At 38.2% G+C, this 17,955-nt stretch overlaps 1 protein-coding gene across 1 annotated transcript; it reads left to right on the plus strand.

The window, feature by feature from the left end:
* The first annotated feature begins 894 nt into the window (after positions 1–894).
* On the plus strand, positions 895–1,505 carry LOC138883303 (serine/threonine-protein kinase WNK8-like). Its single transcript, XM_070163984.1, has 2 exons — positions 895–1,097; positions 1,187–1,505. The coding sequence occupies exons 1-2, from the start codon at positions 895–897 to the stop codon at positions 1,503–1,505; spliced, it is 522 nt and encodes a 173-aa protein (XP_070020085.1).
* Positions 1,506–17,955: the final 16,450 nt, after the last annotated feature.

Below are 17,955 nucleotides of genomic sequence, written 5' to 3' on the forward strand. Positions count from 1 at the left end.
ATTTTAATTTGTTAGTTAATTAGTTAAACACAAGAATTTTAATATTTATAAGTTAGGAATTGTTCAAGTTTGTCTTCTTGGTGATATTGAACAGCTATAGCTAATCCTTAGTTCTCTGTGAGATTCGACTCCGGACTTGTAAATCGAATTATATTTACAACAACCGCTTAGTCCTTTTTACAAGGCATAGTTGGGCGTGATCACTAATCCTACTCGGGCTCAATTAGGAATTTCTATTATTCCTTATTTACTGCCTATATATACCTACTAAGTTCCAACGAAAAAAAAAATATAACTACATAAATCTCGTACTTTGATTCCCAATTCATCGTTTTCCATTGCTCTTGCCTCTTTCATTCAGTTTAATGTATAAATTCATGAGATGAAAAGGTTGAGATTATCATTAACAATGTCCCCTATGAACGTATCAAACATCATGCAATTTGAGCCAAGTTTTATGTTGGTTATGGATTCTTTCTCAGCTGCAATTGAAGCCTTCTCTGAACACCCACTTTGATCTTTTTTCCACTCACGTCACTCTTTTTCTCAATCTCTATATTTTCTTAAAGTCTGAATTTAAGTTACGATGAGTTACAGGGTACACAGAATTGAAGAGAAATCTCCATGTGATAGGTTCGTTAGATACAGTGACATGTTAGGTAGAGGGGCTTTTAAAGAGGTGTACCTAGGGATGCGTGGAACCAAATTGTTTTTCATGGAGAAGATGATGAAGCATTATTAAAAACACCAGAAAAGTTGTTCGTTGAGGTTGTTCTTTTTCATTCCTTAAACCATGAAAGGATTATGAAGTGTTTCTCTTATTGGTTCGATTTCGAGTCCAAAACCCTAAACATAATCAGAGAGTTATTCCTCTCAAGCAGTTTGAACAAGCATATGCTGAAGAGTAATAATGGGAGTTGTGCTGATCTGGGGAATATCAAGACTTGGAGCAGGCAGATTCTTGAAGGTTTGAGCTTTCTTCATGGACAGAACCCGAAGATTATCCATAGAGACATCAAGTGTGACAATATTTTTGTTCATGGTGGTGGGAAGGAGGTCAAGCTTGGAGATTTTGGGTTGGCGGTTCGTCTTATGGAGTGTGATTTCGCAAAGGAGGTTAAGGGTACGCCTCAATTCATGGCCAAGACAATGAATATGATGAACGGGTGGATATATATGCATTCAGGATGTGTCTTCTTGAGATGACTACTGGTGAATATCCATATGTGGAATGCAGCAATCCGGGGCAAATAATTAGGGAAGTGTATATCACTGGTGAAAAGCCTGCATCTCTTGGAAAGGTAAAAGACTCCAAACTGAAAGATATCATTGAGAAGTGTTTGCTTCCAATGTCTGTTAGGCCATCCGCTGAAGAGTTGCTGGAAGATCCATTCTTTCTGTACAAGTGTGGATCATCAACATTTGAGGCTTGTGGTTCTGCTGCTAGTTTTGTTAGGGGGTTACATTGTTGTGCTAGGAATATTAAGAATTTAGATTTGGTGTGATGATGATCGCAATATGCTTTCACACGTTCTAGTTTAGGATTAAGTTGTAATAGATTGGTTGATTCTTTGTTCAAGCATTCTCACGTGGAAAATTTTTTATAGTAGGCAGGAGCCTTTTATTTTCCATATTGTGTTACTAATTAGAGCTTAGTTGACTGTCTATCGAAAAAGTAATACAATCTTTGCAATTTACATTTATGAATTCAGCCTCCATTGTAGAGCAGGCAATACAAGTTTGTTTGGACGACTTCCAAGATACTGCTCCTCCACCAATAGTGAATACATATCCATTTATGGACTTCGAATCAGCTGAACCGGTGATCCAATTTGCATCACAGTATCTCTCAATCACTGCAGAATATTTACTGTAGTGCAAAGCAAAGCCCTGGGTATGTTTTAAATATCCCAAAACTCATTTCATTGACATCCAATGAGATTGACCTGGATTGCTCGTATATCGACTCAATTTACTTATAGCACAAGCTATATCTGGTCGTGTACAATTCATGATGTACATTAAGCAACCCAACATATGAGCATAATCCAATTGTGATATGCTTTGGCCTTTGTTCTTTGCTAATGCAAGATTCACGTCAATTGGATTCTTTGCAACTTTAAAACCTAAGTGCTTGAATTTTTCAAGTACTGTCTTAATATAATGAGATTGTGACAATGCCAGACCTTGAGGTGTCTTATGGATCTTAATTCCTAGAATTAAATCAGCAACTCCCAAGTCTTTCATATCAAACTTGCCAGTTAGCATGCGCTTAGTCGCATTTATGTTGGCAATGTCATTACTCATTATCAGTATATCATCCACATATAAGCAAACAATGACTATGTGATTTGGAACATTTTTAATGTACACACATTTAACGCATTCATTTATTTTAAAACTATTTGACAATATTGTTTGGTCAAATTTTGTATGTCATTGTTTGGATGCTTGTTTTAGTCCGTAAAGGGATTTAACAAGTCTACATACCTTCTTTTCTTTACCTGGAACCACTGTCACGACCCTAACCCCGAACCTGGTCGTGATGGCGCCTCTCGTGAAGACAAGGCCAGTCAATTAGACCCAATTCACTTTTTAAAACAGTTAAACAATATAAGAGCAGTCTAAACATGAATTAATGATAATAAGCAGCACATATACAACCCAACACAGCCTTAACCGGGGTGTCATAAGTCACAAGCATCTACTAGGGTGTAAATACAACTGAAAGCCTGGAGTCTACAAATACAGACTAATGAAATGAAGAGAGAGAAAAGCAGTGCTGCGAACGCCGGCAGCTACCTTACTAAACTCTGATGACTCTGCCTCCGATCAGCCAAAACATACCTGAATCTGCACACAAGGTGCAAGGAGTAATGTGAGTACTCCAACTCAGTGAGTAATAAGCATAATAATGACTGAGAATAAGAAATCACGGAAAAACATAGAGTAATCTATAATACGGCAGTTTAAACAAGTACTATGAAAGCAATAAACCAATGGAAACAAAATATGGTAATGCTACAACAAATAAGCAGTTACATGACAGACATATAAAGAAAAAACAATCAACATATAGAACGGTACCCTATAGTACCTGCTGCGGCGTGCAGCCCGATCCATTTATTTATCGTCGACGGCGCTCACTGGGAGTGTGCAGACTCCGGAAGGGGCCCCTTACGGCCTAAGCGCAATATCAAGCCATCTCGTGGCATCAAATCTAGGCACTCGGCCTCATATCAATATCAGTATAACACTGTTGCGGCGCGCAGCCCGATCCCATGGTATCCTCACATCTGGCCCTTGGCCGTACTCAGTCCGAAAATCATATAGGCCCCTCGGGCAATAGTAAAACAACATTTCTCAGCCCAAAACATCATTTAATATATCATTTTAGTTTCAAAACCGAGTAATAATGGCTGAGTTATAAAACGGTGAAAACGATACAACTGAGTTCAAGTAGTAATTCAAAATAGTGATAAAAACTCCCTGAAGGGTTCAATTAGTTGGCACGAAGCCCAAATATGACAATCAGGCCAAACCATTATGATAACAAATAAGCTTCGATCAATTACGTGGTAAAACATCACTCGGGATGGACCAAGTCACAATCCCCAATAGTGAACGACCACGCGCTCATCATCAAGCGCATGCTCACCTCGATATAGCACTACGATGTGCAAATCCAGGGTTTCAAACCCTCAGGACATCATTTACAATCATTACTCACCTCGAACTGGCTAAAACTCTAGCCCTCCACGCGCGTCGAATCTATTTAAAATCAGAACGAATACGTCACAATATGCTAAGGGAACAAGGCCCAAGCAAAGGCAATCGAAAAGCACCAAAAATCTCGAAATTAGCAAAACCCGAGCCCCGAGCCCACTTCTCAAAACTCAGAAATTTTTACATTAACGGGTTTCTTATCTCCCCACGAGTTCAACCATACCAATTTTACCAAAATCCGACATTAACTCGACCCTCAAATCCTCAAATTAAACCAAGAGAGTTTTCAAGATTTTTACCAACTAAAATCACCAATTAAATGTTAAAACAACGATGGATTCGAGTAATCTAACCAAAATTGAGATAAGAACACTTACCCTGATGTTTTCCTTGAAAATCTCTCAAAAAATCGCCTTACCCGAGCTCCCTCAACTCTATTTTTGTCAAAAATGGCCAAAACCCCCGTTTTATAACATTTTTCCGATTCGGGCGCCACATGTGGGGCCGGGCGCTGCCTGTGGTACTGGTTCCAGTAGCCAAAATAAATCCCGGCGCCATGGATGGCGCCCCGTGCTACCCTGGGCGCTGGCGATGGGAAATTATTTTTCCCCGACACGAAAATGGGCATAACTCTCTCATACAATGTCCAAATTGGACGATTCTTTTTGCTATGGCTCCGAAATTTTGATACTGATCTAATGCTTTAATAAAAACTGAATTTGAGCTCATTTGAATAATATGATACCACTTATTCTTGAAGAACGACATCAAAACATTCTTGAAATGCCCAAGTTAAACTCCAATAACCATCCAAACTCCACCCGAGGCCCTCGGGACCTCAACCAAATATATCAACAAGTCCTAAAATATCATGAAAACTTACTCGGAGTTTCAAATCATGCCAAGCAATGTCAAAACTACAATTCACACCTCAATTCGGACTTATGAGTTTCAAACTTTTCCTTTTACAAAGCGCGTGCCGAAACGTATAAAATGAATCCGGAATGACTTCAAATTTTGCACACAAGTCATTAATGACATAATGGAGCTACTGAAACTTCCGGAATTTCATTCTGACCTCTATATCAAAATCTCACCTATCAATCGAAAAACGTCGAAATCTCCATTTCGCCAATTCAAGACTAAACCTTCCACGGACCTCGAAAATGCATTCCGATCACGCTCCTAAGTCCCAAATCACCTAACGGAGCTAACCAAACCATAAAAATTCAAATCCGAGATCAAATACAAACAAGTCAAATCTTGGTCAAACCATTCAAATTTCAAGCTTCAACTGAGAACTGTTCATCCAAATTCATTTTGATTAACCTGAAACCCAACACCAACGATTTACATAAGTCATAATACACCACACGGGGCAAGTCATGCCCGAGAACTGGTGATCAAAGTGCAAAAGCTCAAAACGACCGGTTGGGTCGTTACATCCTCTCCTACTTAAACACTCGTTCGTCCTCGAACGTACCCAGAGCTGTTCTAAAAGCCCACCAATCGCTGAATAACTTTACCATGCATATAGCCGGGGGTGATCCCACGTCACCCTATCTCATATAGGTCTGATAACACCGTTTAACTAAAATTACACAATCCAATCTAGCCCATAAACCATAGAACCGCATTTTCACTTCTGAAACCATCAATACGATCAAAACCTCACACCTATACTTTGAATAGACCCGAACTAGCTGTAGTAAACTATGCCTGCAACCTCGGAGCAATCCCATGATATACCATATAACTCTAACGCTCGCAGCAATAACTTCTATTCACAGCAGCTGCCCATAACAACCAAATACCGATAGAAAACCTCTTATCAGCTAAAGTCTCATTCCAACACTTTCATATACTGCCAACGATAAATGAAACACGCAATAAACCATAACCATTCCTCAGATCAACCATTCATGAAGCCATTTCTCCTTTAGCAATTACCATAGCAATTTTTTTTTGAACCGAACCTCGATGTTTACCCATCAAACATGCTGAAATTGAATCCATTTATTTTCATTAATGATCCCAACGATCTCCTCTGACCCAACACACTACCCTGGTGACATGTCACACCAATAGAGGCCTAAGCCACATCTAGCATAATACGCGCACCAATAAGCAACGGTCCAAACATACTCAAATCATGAAAATGACTCAAATGAAAGAGTTGTACCTCAAGCTCACCAGTACCACCGCAACACAAGGCTGAGAACCCGTCTCGCATCGTAGAAACATAACTGACACATCATTCACCGAGCAACACCCAATTTCTCTTCCCGCTTGATTTCCACTATGAAACCCCAATCGAACCGCACCATAGGTGCCTATAACCGACAAATCACAACACCTATCCCAGCAATACAATTCGGAGCCAACCAAGCCAACTCAAGTTAGAACACGCATCCACATTAGCTTGCCAATAAACTCCTCATCAAGGAAATCTTGAGGTTGTTCCTTCAACTCCTCTGACTCTGTCGGTGCCATACGATACGGTGTCCGGCATCAAATCAATATCGAAATCAATAACCTTGTCCGGCGGCATGCCCCGCCACAAGAAACACATCCAAAAAGTCCCTCACCACCGGAATCGAATCAATGGTAGAAACCTCTGCACTGACATTTATCACGGAAGCCCACATAAGAAAGACAATTCTTCCCAGCCGTCCGTTGGGTCCTCGAAATATAAAACCACTCCACTAGGACATACTCTGTCGAACCTCGCCACTCAATCTGTGGCATTTCCAGCATAGCCAACAGCGCCGCCTTATCGCAATAGTCCAAAATGACACAACACGGAGACAACAGTCTGAACCCAATATTATATCCAAAATCTAACATACCCAGCAACGAAAGATCCGCTCTAGTCTCCAAACCATGATAGTCACTAAACAGTGTCGATACACACGACTCACAATTACAACATAGCCTAAGAATTTTATGACCTTCCTTTCGGAACCGAACCGCAACCTTACACACACAATTCCCAATCATTTACACCATACTGCATAACCCATGCCATCCTAGGATAAACATGAGAACTTCATATCCCTTCCAAACCGCAAGAAACTATGCATTCCACTAGCTAAAAACTTCCCATTGATCCCCTCTAGAAGAGAACCACTATACATCCCATGCTCCTCATGCCAATAGTAAAAATATACCTCTCTAATTGTGGTGGAAACCATCTAGAACTCCCCGAATTCCATTTGCACAACACTAACTCATCAGTACTGAATCCTTGTAACTCAACCGAGCTACGCATGCCGCAAAACCCCAAAACAATTACCGCGATACACCTGTAGAGACTCATTACCCCGCAAGCATTCAAAGAGCTAATCATACTGATCCGACCCACTACCAAGCTATACCATTTGCAGAGTTTCCTTCTAATTTACCTTCAACTTGATACTCCTTCTTGCTATAACATCACAATTCCTCTACCCAGACATACCACACGGGACCTAAGCATAAAACTATACTGTCTAAGGCTCATAAGTCGCTGAATACTTTCTTAAATATTCCCAAAAGCACCACATTCAAAATACTTTACTCTGAGGAAGCTTCCTGGGAATCTAAATCCGTTACCTTTACTTTCTTGATACTGATACATGGAATCCCATAATTAATATAGAAAATACCACGAGTCTTGACATCTTCCCATGAAAACTTAGTTTCTAACCACATATACAACTTGAAGATACCCAATTGTTACATGTAAAGTCTTGAACCCATTAGAACTATTTAGTCATCCACTCTACTCGAACTACAATTAGCCTGATCAAACGAACTAAACAACCCGTGCCTCGTTGGCACTCCGACACCGAAGAATGTAACCTCATTCTAGTACAACCAAGCAACTTCCTGCTCTATGCACCGAGCATCCTTTACCAATAACAACTCAAGACATTCTGTGATTCTCACACACCCATGAAGCGTACTATAACCTTTGTCAAGAATTTTTTCTTATACCTGAGCTATCCTCGGTCTCAATTTCCGCAAGCCATAACTGATTCACCAGCATGCCTCAAACTGGAACCAACATAGCACTTAACCCTGCAATCGCCTAATCAATAGCAGACTCCCCCACTTGGCTCGAAGCCATAGATCAGCACACACTCAATAACTCATAACGCTTATACTCTATTGATGCCATAATACCATAGTGAGGTTAGACTCAACTCCTTTATAAGCTTGTGAAAACACAGATCATCTAGAATTTTAACTCTTCTGCAAATCTCACATTCGCTCTCGCAACAGTTACACCCACTCTCTAAGCGACCCAATTTAAATTGCAACACATATCTTTCACTCGCAAATGAGATCTTCTAACAGACATATAAGGATCGCACCACCTCAGAACACTTCGCAGGAAATAACCCACCTGCTTTGCCTCCAACTAACATTATTGTATACCTTTCGCCGCCATAAACTGTACGCAGTCACTTCGTCCTCCTGAGTCTGAATTCATATTGCAAAATGAAATTTACTTCACACTCAACTGGTAAACACGAAAAGATCCTTCATACGCCCATAACTCGGGCTATACCTCAAATCACGATGGAATTCAAGTATATAATAGTTCTTCTATCCTCCCGCAGACCTTTCTCGTTGCTTCCAAATCATATGGATACATCTCGCAGTACCAACATACTCATCACATAGTTATCAACCATCACTTCCACTAATAGGGACAATACCACACATATAAGTTCAAAAACACTTGCTCATACAATCAACACCTCGGTGCTCAAGCTATCGGCAAAAATCCGGCCTCAAGTCCTCCAGACTGGCCCAATATCAACTCACAGAGATCACATCTCGCCCCTCGATTGGGGAATCCCAAGCCATCGATACTCATCTGATACTGAGCGCTCATGCGCGCATACGAACGCGTGGAAGGAATTCAAAAAGTTACATTTCAAGCTGAATCAAAGGACGCACGATAAGAATTCAAGAGTGTGAAGTTTTCCTAAAGGTTCTGCAGCCTCTCAGGATAAATACAAACGTCTCCGTACCGATATGCGAGACTCTACTAAACCTGCTCATGACTCGTGATACCTATGTAACCTAGGCTCTGATACCAACTTGTCACGACCCTAACCCCGAACCTGGTCATGATGGCGCCTCTCGTGAAGACAAGGCCAGCCAATTAGACCCAATTCACTTTTTAAAATAGTTAAATAATATATGAGCAGTCTAAACATGAATTAATGATAATAAGCAGCAGATATACAACCCAACACAGCCTTAACCGGGGTGTCACAAGTCACGAGCATCTACTAGGGTATAAATACAACTGAAAGCCTGGAGTGTACAAATACAAACTAATAAAATGAAAAGAGAGAAAAGCAATTCTAAGAACGCCGGCAGCTACCTTACTAAACTCTGATGACTCTGCCTCCGATTAGCCAAAACACACCTGAATCTGCACACAAGGTGCAGGGAGTAATGTGAATACTCTGACTCAGTGAGTAATAAGCATAACAATGACTGAGAATAAGAAATCACGGAAAAACACAGAGTAATCTATAATACAACAGTTTAAACAAGTACTATGAAAGCAATAAACCAATAGAAACAAAATATGGTAATGCTACAACAAATAAGCAGTTAAATGATAGACATATAAAGAAAAAAAATCAACACATAGAACGGTACCCTATAGTACCTGCTGTGGCGTGCAGCCCGATCCATTTATTTATTGTCGACGGCGCTCACTGGGGTGTGCAGACTCCGGGAGGGGCCCCTTACGGCCCAAGCGCAATATCAAGCCATCTCGTGGTATCAAATCTAGGCACTCGGCCTCATATCAATATCAGTATAACACTGCTGCGGCGCGCAGCCCGATTCCATGGTATCCTCACATCTGGACCTTGGCCGTACTCAGTCCGGAAATTATATAAGCCCCCCGGGCAATAGTAAAACAATATTTCTCAGCCCAAAACATCATTTAATATATCATTTTAGTTTCAAAACCGAGTAATAGTGGCTGAGTTGTAAAACAGTGAAAAACGATACAACTGAGTTCAAGTAGTAATTCAAAATAGTGAAGAAATAGTGATAAAAACTCCCTGAAGGGTTCAATTAGTTGGCACGAAGCCCAAATATGACAATCAGTCCAAACCATTATGATAACAAATAAGCTTCGATCAATTACGTGGTAAAACATCACTCGGAACGGACCAAGTCACAATCCCTAATAGTGAACGACCCCGCGCTAATCATCAAGCGCGTGTCTCACCTCGATATAGCACTACGATGTGCAAATCCGGGGTTTCAAACCCTCAGGACATCATTTACATTCATTACTCACCTCGAACTGGCTAAAACTCTAGCCCTCGATGCCTTAGCCCCTAAAATTGGCCTCCACGCACGTCGAATCTATTTAAAATCAGAACGAATACGTCACAATATTCTAAGGGAACAAGGCCCAAGCAAAAACAATCGAAAAGCACCAAAAATCTCGAAATTAGCAAAACCCGAGCCCCGGGCCCACTTCTCAAAACTGAGAAATTTTTACATCAACGGGTTCCTTATCTCCCCACGAGTTCAACCATACCAATTTTACAAAAATCCGACATCAACCCGACCCTCAAATCCTCAAATTAAACCAAGAGGGTTTTCAAGATCTTTACCAACTAAAATCACCAATTAAATGTTAAAACAACGATGGATTCGATTAATCTAACCAAAATTGAGTTAAGAACACTTACCCTAATGTTTTCCTTGAAATCTCTCGAAAAATCGCATTACCCGAGCTCCCCCAACTCTATTTTTGTCAAAAATGGCCAAAAACCCCGTTTTATAACATTTTTCCGATTTGGGCGCCACAGGTGGCGCCGGGCGCTGCCTGTGGCGCTGGTTCCAGTAGCCAAAATAAATCCTGGCGCCATGGATGGCGCCCCGCGCTACCCTGGGCGCTGGCAATTGGAAATTATTTTTTCCCGACACGAAAATGGGCATAACTCTCTCATACAATGTCCAAATTGGACGATTCTTTTTGCTATGGCTCCAAAATTTTGATACGGATCTAATGCTTCAATAAAAACTGAATTTGAAGCTCATTTGCATAATATTATACCACTTATTCTTGAAGAACGACATCAAAACATTCTTGAAATGCCCAAGTTAAACTCCAATAACCATCCAAACTCCACCCAAGGCCCTCGGGACCTCAAACAAATATATCAACAAGTCCTAAAATATCATGCAAACTTACTCGGAGTTTCAAATCATGCCAAGCAACGTCAAAACTACAATTCACACCTCAATTCGGACTTATGAGTTTCAAACTTTTTCTTTTACAAAGCGCGTGCCGAAATGTATAAAAAGAATCCAGAATGACTTCAAATTTTGCACACAAGTCATTAATGACATAATGGAGCTACTGCAACTTCCGAAATTTTATTCCGACCTCTATATCAAAATCTCACCTATCAATCGGAAAACGTCGAAATCACCATTTCGCCAATTCAAGAGTAAACCTTCCACGGACCTCCAAAATGCATTCCGATCATGCTCCTAAGTCCCAAATCACCTAACGGAGCTAACCAAACCATAAAAATTCAAATCCGAGATCAAATACAAACAAATCAAATCTTGGTCAAACCATTCAAATTTCAAGCTTCAACTGAGAACTGTTCATCCAAATTCATTTTGATTAACCTGAAACCCAACACCAACGATTTACATAAGTCATAATACACCACACGGGGTAAGTCATTCCCGAGAACTAGCGATCAAAGTGCAAAAGCTCAAAACGACCGGTCGGGTCGTTACAACCACAAACCCTTCAGGTTGTTCCATGTAAATTTCTTCCTCCAACTCTCCATTTAAGAAGGTTGTCTTAACATACATTTGATGAATTTCAAGACCATAAACTGCAGCTAATGCTACTAACATTCGTATGGACGTAATTCTTGTAACTAGAGAGTATATATCGAAATAGTCAAGACCTTATCGTTGTCTATACCCTTTGACCACAAGTCTTTCCTTAAATTTGTCAATAGTGCCATCATCTTTCATTTTCCTCTTAAAGATCCATTTAGAACCCAACAATTTATTTCCAGGAGGAAGATCAACCAATTCCCATGTATGGTTGTTCCATATGGATTCTATTTCACTATTGACTGCCTCTTTCCAAAACAATAATTCCGAAGAAGACATAGCTTCTTTAAATTTTTTAGGCTTATTTTCCAATAAGAAAGTCACAAAATTTGGTCCAAATAAAGTAGACGTTCTTTGACATTTACTACGTCTTGGATCCTCCTGATTAAGTGTACTTTCTTTTGTTTCTTCCCGAGGTCGTTTAGATCTTTCACCAATCGACTCACATTCCTTTTTATACGGATATATATTTTCAAAGAACTCAGCATTATCTGATTCTATAACCGTATTATTATGAATGTCGGGATTTTCTGATTTATGAACCAGAAATTGATATGCTTTACTATTAGTCGCATATCCTATGAAAACACAATCAACAGTTTTCAGTCCTATTTTTACCCTTTTGGGTTTAGGAACTTGCACTTTTGCCAAACACCCCCACACTTTAAAATAATTCAAGTTGGGCTTCCTTCCTTTCCATTTTTCATAGGAATGGATTGTGTTTTGCTATGGGGTACTCGATTTAGTATTCATCTAATCGTAAGAACGGCTTCCCCCCACAATTCTGTGGCAAATCAGAACTTATCAATAATGCGTTCATCATCTCCTTTAATGAATTATTCTTTCTTTCTGCAATCTCATTAGATTGGGGCGTGTAAGGGGCCGTTATTTGATGAATAATTCCATATTCTAAACATATTTGTTCAGAAGGAGATTCATATTCACCACCCCTATCACTTTTTATCATTTTGATTTTCTTGTTAAGTTGCGTTTCAACTTCATTTTTGTATTGCTTGAATGCGTCTATTGCTTCATCTTTACTATTAAGTAAGTAAACATAGCAATATCGAGTACTATCGTCAATAAAAGTTATGAAATACTTCTTTCCACCGCGAGATGGTATTGACTTCATGTCACAAATATCTGTGTGAATTAAGTCTAAAGGATTTGAATTCCTTTCAACCGACTTATAAGGATGTTTAACATACTTAGATTCCACACATATTTGACATTTTGATTTTTCGCATTCAAACTTAGGCAATACTTCCAAGTTAATCATTTTTCGCAAGGTTTTATAATTGACATGACCCAAACGTACATGCCATAAATCATTTGACTCAAGTAAGTAAGAAGAAGCTGAAGTTTTATTATTAGTTTCAACAACTATTACATTCAGCTTGAAAAGGCCCTCAGTAAGGTAACCTTTTCCTACAAACATTTCATTCTTACTAATCACTACCTTGTCAGATACAAAAACGCACTTGAAACCGTGCTTTACAAGAAGTCCAGTAGAGACTAAGTTCTTCCTAATCTCGGGAACATGAAGGACGTTGTTCAAAGTCATGACCTTGCCAGAAGTCATCTTGAGAAATATCTTACCGTATCCTTCAATTTTTGCTGTAGCAGCATTTCCCATAGAGAGCGTCTCTTCGGGTCCAGCAGAAGCATATGTAGAAAATGCTTCCCTCACAGCACAAACATGGCGAGTGGCTCCAGAATCAATCCACCACTCCTTTGGGTTTCCTACCAGGTTGCATTCAGAAAGCATGGCGCACAAGTCATCAACATCATCATGCTTTTCTACCATGTTTGCTTGACCCCTTTGCTTGTCTTTCTTCCGAGCACGACACTCCGTAGATTTGTGTCCGGTTTTCCCACAGTTGTAGCAGTTTCCACTGAACCGCTTCTTGCTTGGGTTGTATTTCGGACCAGAAGCCTTCTTTCTCTTTTTGTTATCTTCAACAATATTTGCTCCCATTATTGTTGAATTTCCACGGCCTCTTCTCTCAGCAGCTTTGTTGTCCTCTTCGATTCTCAATCGAACAATGAGATCTTCAAGGGACATCTCCTTTCGTTTGTGTTTCAAATAATTTTTGAAGTCCTTCCACAATGGAGGCAACTTCTCAATTATTGCTGCTACTTGGAATGCTTCATTGATGACAAGACCTTCAATGAAAATTCCGTTAGTAAAAATACTAATATTACTACTTTCAACATCAGTATTAATTTGATTTATACCTTCAGCAAGGAGATCGTGAATAATTACTTGCAATTCCTGGACTTGGGTAATAACAGACTTGTTATCTACCATTTTGTAGTCCAAAAACTTTGCAGCAACGAACTTCTTTAACCCGGCATCTTCGGTTTTGTATTTCTTTTAAAGCGCAGTCCACAGTTCTTTTGATGTTTCCACGCCACTGTAGACATTATACAAAGCATCCTCCAGCCCGCTTAGAATATAATTCTTACATAAAAAATCTGAATGCTTCCACGCCTCAATCATGAGAAAGCGTTCAGTTTTTGGAGTTTCATCGGACAGCACAGGAACATCTTCCTTGATAAACTTCTAGAGACTTAGAATAGTAAAATAGAAGAACATTTTTTGCTGCCAACGCTTGAAATCAATCCCGAAAATTTTTTCGAGTTTCTTCGTCGGTGCCAATGCTGCCGGTGTTGTTCGGCTCGTTGAGGCATTGGCAGTCACCATTGGAACAACTTGGTTCACATTATCATTAGTCATTTCTGTAAAAGAATGACACAAACGTTAAAATGACGTAGATTTTAATCTCCAATAGAGTACAAAACCTTTTTACTCTCCAGAAACAGTGAGTACAAATACAGAAAATATGTTAAATTCCTTAAGCTTGTTAGTAATCTGTATTTGTAAAATAATTCTGGAAAATATAAATGAACATAAACAGAAACAGAAACCAATTCGAGCCCACTGAATTCACAATATTTTCTTAAGGAATTTAATCCCCTCCTAATACCCAAGGTTATGGATTGTTTCCTCCCATGATAGAACGAATTACACATTGGTGTAGTGGTACTTCAAACTCCAGTGTTTCAGCAAATAAAAAGTTCGATAGCAAATCACACTTACTGTTGCTTTCTTTGAAGTTAAAATATGCAGAAGAAAGGAGAAGAACTGAGAAAATTCGTATGGAAATTCAGAGCACAATAGCCTTGTATTTATAGCCAAAATTGGGCTGAAATCTGAAGAAGTGCAACTCTTCAGAATGGATGTTTATGCAAAACGACCATATCATAAATGTCATTACATAAATGGCTATTTACTCAACAATAAAGAGGGAAAATTGAAGAGAGTAGTTTAATTTTCAGTTACACAACTGAAAAACGGATTGCAGGATTTAATATTAATATTCTGTTATTAAAACAAATATTTAATAACATTTCTATTAATATTTTACTATTAACAAATAAATTTGGTCCAAAAAAATTAATCAATCATTTGACCGAAGCCGAGCGACGACGACGGCGCGAGGCTTGCATTCTTCTCAACTCTTTAAAAGCTAGAAGAAGAGCAATTGTTTATATACCCATAAAAAAACTCTTCCTCTTCCAATATGGGACAATGTTCCTTTATCAAGGAGGGAATCTCAAATGAAACTCAAATATTTCATTTTCCCTCCATTTCCCATTTACCCTATTTTAGGTATTAATATACTTAAAATCCCAACAAGAACACAAGAACGAAAACTGTTATCTTGTCTTTATTTTACAGATACTAGTAATGCCTATAGCCTTCAGAATGATATCAAGGTATTAATGGATGCAATGACAGTTTGGTATCTTCTTGGACATGCATGTTTTCTTCTGGTATTCTTGCAAGAAACTATTAGTCCTGTTTGGTTCAATACTTTCACTTCAGTAAATGACTAGAATTATAGTAGTACATTCCTTATATGTGTGCATTTTGAAACTATTAGTCACTTTAGCCATCAGAAAATATTTTCAGCAAGGCTTAAACCATCAAAGTCTTGTAATACCTGCCGTTCCAGCAAAGGCTTGAACCATTGCTGATCCATGGTGGGCAACCGTTCTTGGCTTTACCAACTATAATGTGTCTACTAGTCCTAGTGTTAATTTACAAATGATTTTCAAGTTCAGATAAGAATTTTCTCAGTATAGGACTCAGACTTACAATACTTATGTGTTAGAGGAAGTAATTGCTTGACACTGTAATGGCACCTATGAGGGATCCAGAGGTGTGAAATGTGACCTATATAACATTAGATGTTGCCTTTAAAGCCCAATAAGGATAACTAGACTATAGCCCACCGTCACTACTACGTTACTGATCACGCCCAACTATGTCTTATAAAAAGGACTAAGCGGTTGTTGTAAATATAATTCGATTTACAAGTCCGGAGTCGAATCTCACAGAGAACTAAGGATTAGCTATAGCTGTTCAATATCACCAAGAAGACAAGCTTGAACAATTCCTAACTTATAAATATTAAAATTCTTGTGTTTAACTAATTAACTAACAAATTAAAATAGTAAATTAACAACTAAAGATGCTAAGGGTTAGAGACAAGACTAAGGAGGTCTAGAGTTATGATTTCCCCTATTATCGGAATCCTTCCCGCTACGTTTTCTATAAATTCGCCAAAGTATTCACTACTGATCATGAGCGCTCTGATTGTCGTAACTCTCTCCCGAGTAATTACCACAATTTACTAGACATATTCTCTCGAATTACGCTAGCTTGCATTAAGTACGGCTCACTCGGATCGCACCCAAGGTTTTGTTATCCCTAATCACACCTTTAAACCCTTCGTATTGATCCCTCATATACGTTAGGAGTGATGTTGTTCAACAACTACCTAAATATGCACTCTCTCCCGAGTAATACACACTAATAGGCACAGTCGATTGAGAGCTCTTCAACCAACCATAATAATAACGTAGTTGAACAAATAGAGAAAAAGCTACAACAAATCTATATTAACGTAACATGAAATTCATCCTCCAATAGGTTCCATCAAAACCTTAGATAACAAATTAGCTATTCATAATAGTATGCAAAACCACAATACTAGAATTCATAACCAATAATGAAAATAGGAAGAAGGAAGTGAAAAACTCGTAGAAGAATTCTCCGCCTTGCTCCTAGTGTGTTCTTGCCTCCTTAGGTCGAATCTCCGTCTCCTTAGCCTCCTTAGGTCTAAATTATATTAAAAGTATGTCAAAGGTCCTCAAAATACCGTTTTTCCATGTATTTATATTATATTAAAAGCATGAAGGCCCTTAGCGAAATGTCATTTGCCTTTTTTACCCTTAAAAAATAGAGTTCATATTGGACAAAATAGTAATTTAATTATTTTTCCTACTATTTATGATGCTAAAATCAACAAAAATTTTATTCTTAAAACATGTCTTATTTAAATCCTACTTTCTTACTTTAAGTTTCCTAGAAGTCGAAGATCTTTGTGAATTTGCCGCGCCTATTCCTAATTATGTAAAAACTGATACGAATCTTACTCTTCTACTTTAAGTTTCCTAGATTTAATGATCTTTATAATTAATTAGGAATTTCTACGCATCTGTGTCTAAGTTAGAGTCCTTTTTTTTTTGTAAGAATTATTTTAATCATATATAAACTAAATTAGATATAAAGTTAAATTGCAACCGCACATGTTTGTGTAAAGATCCAAACTTTTATCGTAAATTGAGTTTCCGCCTAACCTTAGGTTTTTTTAAATCAACTAAATACTATGTATTAAATTCTTCCTTATTTGAATGATTTAGAAAGTTTTAGTAATAAATATCTTATATAAATTCTTTTTATATTGGTTTTGTATAACATATCAGTTTGTAAAAGACAAGTGATATCAAAACTGAAAAACTAAAGAGAATCAATAGAAAAGTAACGATGTGATTGTTAATTAAAGTTGCTTTGTCTATCAAAATAAGGTGGCATTTGCTCTAATAGTAGGAGAAAATAAGTATCTGCGACTTTTTTTTTTAAGATCTACATAAACTAATATCTTTTTTATATTTTTTTAAGAATATCAACCATGAACAATAATTTTTCAATATTCGAAAAATAACTTAAGACATGTTTATCAATTTTTACAAAGACTAACTTTTTCTTATGGAAGATTTTACGAGAAAAAAGTTCAACAATTTGTCAAAATAAAAGACACTTAAGTTTCATTATGCGACAATCAATGTATTTATGTTTTAATCACACAAATTCAACCTATACAAATATAATTATTCTAGAGGTAATTTTCAATATTATTTTTTTAATCTTTGTCAAGCATGAATACCATAACGTAACCAGAATTGGTAAATAGTTGCAAA

This window comes from Nicotiana sylvestris, chromosome 12 (assembly GCF_000393655.2).
Source record: "Nicotiana sylvestris chromosome 12, ASM39365v2, whole genome shotgun sequence".
Taxonomy (NCBI): Eukaryota; Viridiplantae; Streptophyta; class Magnoliopsida; order Solanales; family Solanaceae; genus Nicotiana; species Nicotiana sylvestris.

Excerpts from the sequence above, each read along its gene's own strand:
- LOC138883303 (XM_070163984.1), top strand. The coding sequence starts at position 895 with ATGCTGAAGAGTAATAATGGGAGTTGTGCTGATCTGGGGAATATCAAG. Across the intron at positions 1,098-1,186 it reads TTGGCGGTTCGTCTTATGGA|GATGTGTCTTCTTGAGATGA; the intron begins GTGTGATTTCGC and ends ATATGCATTCAG.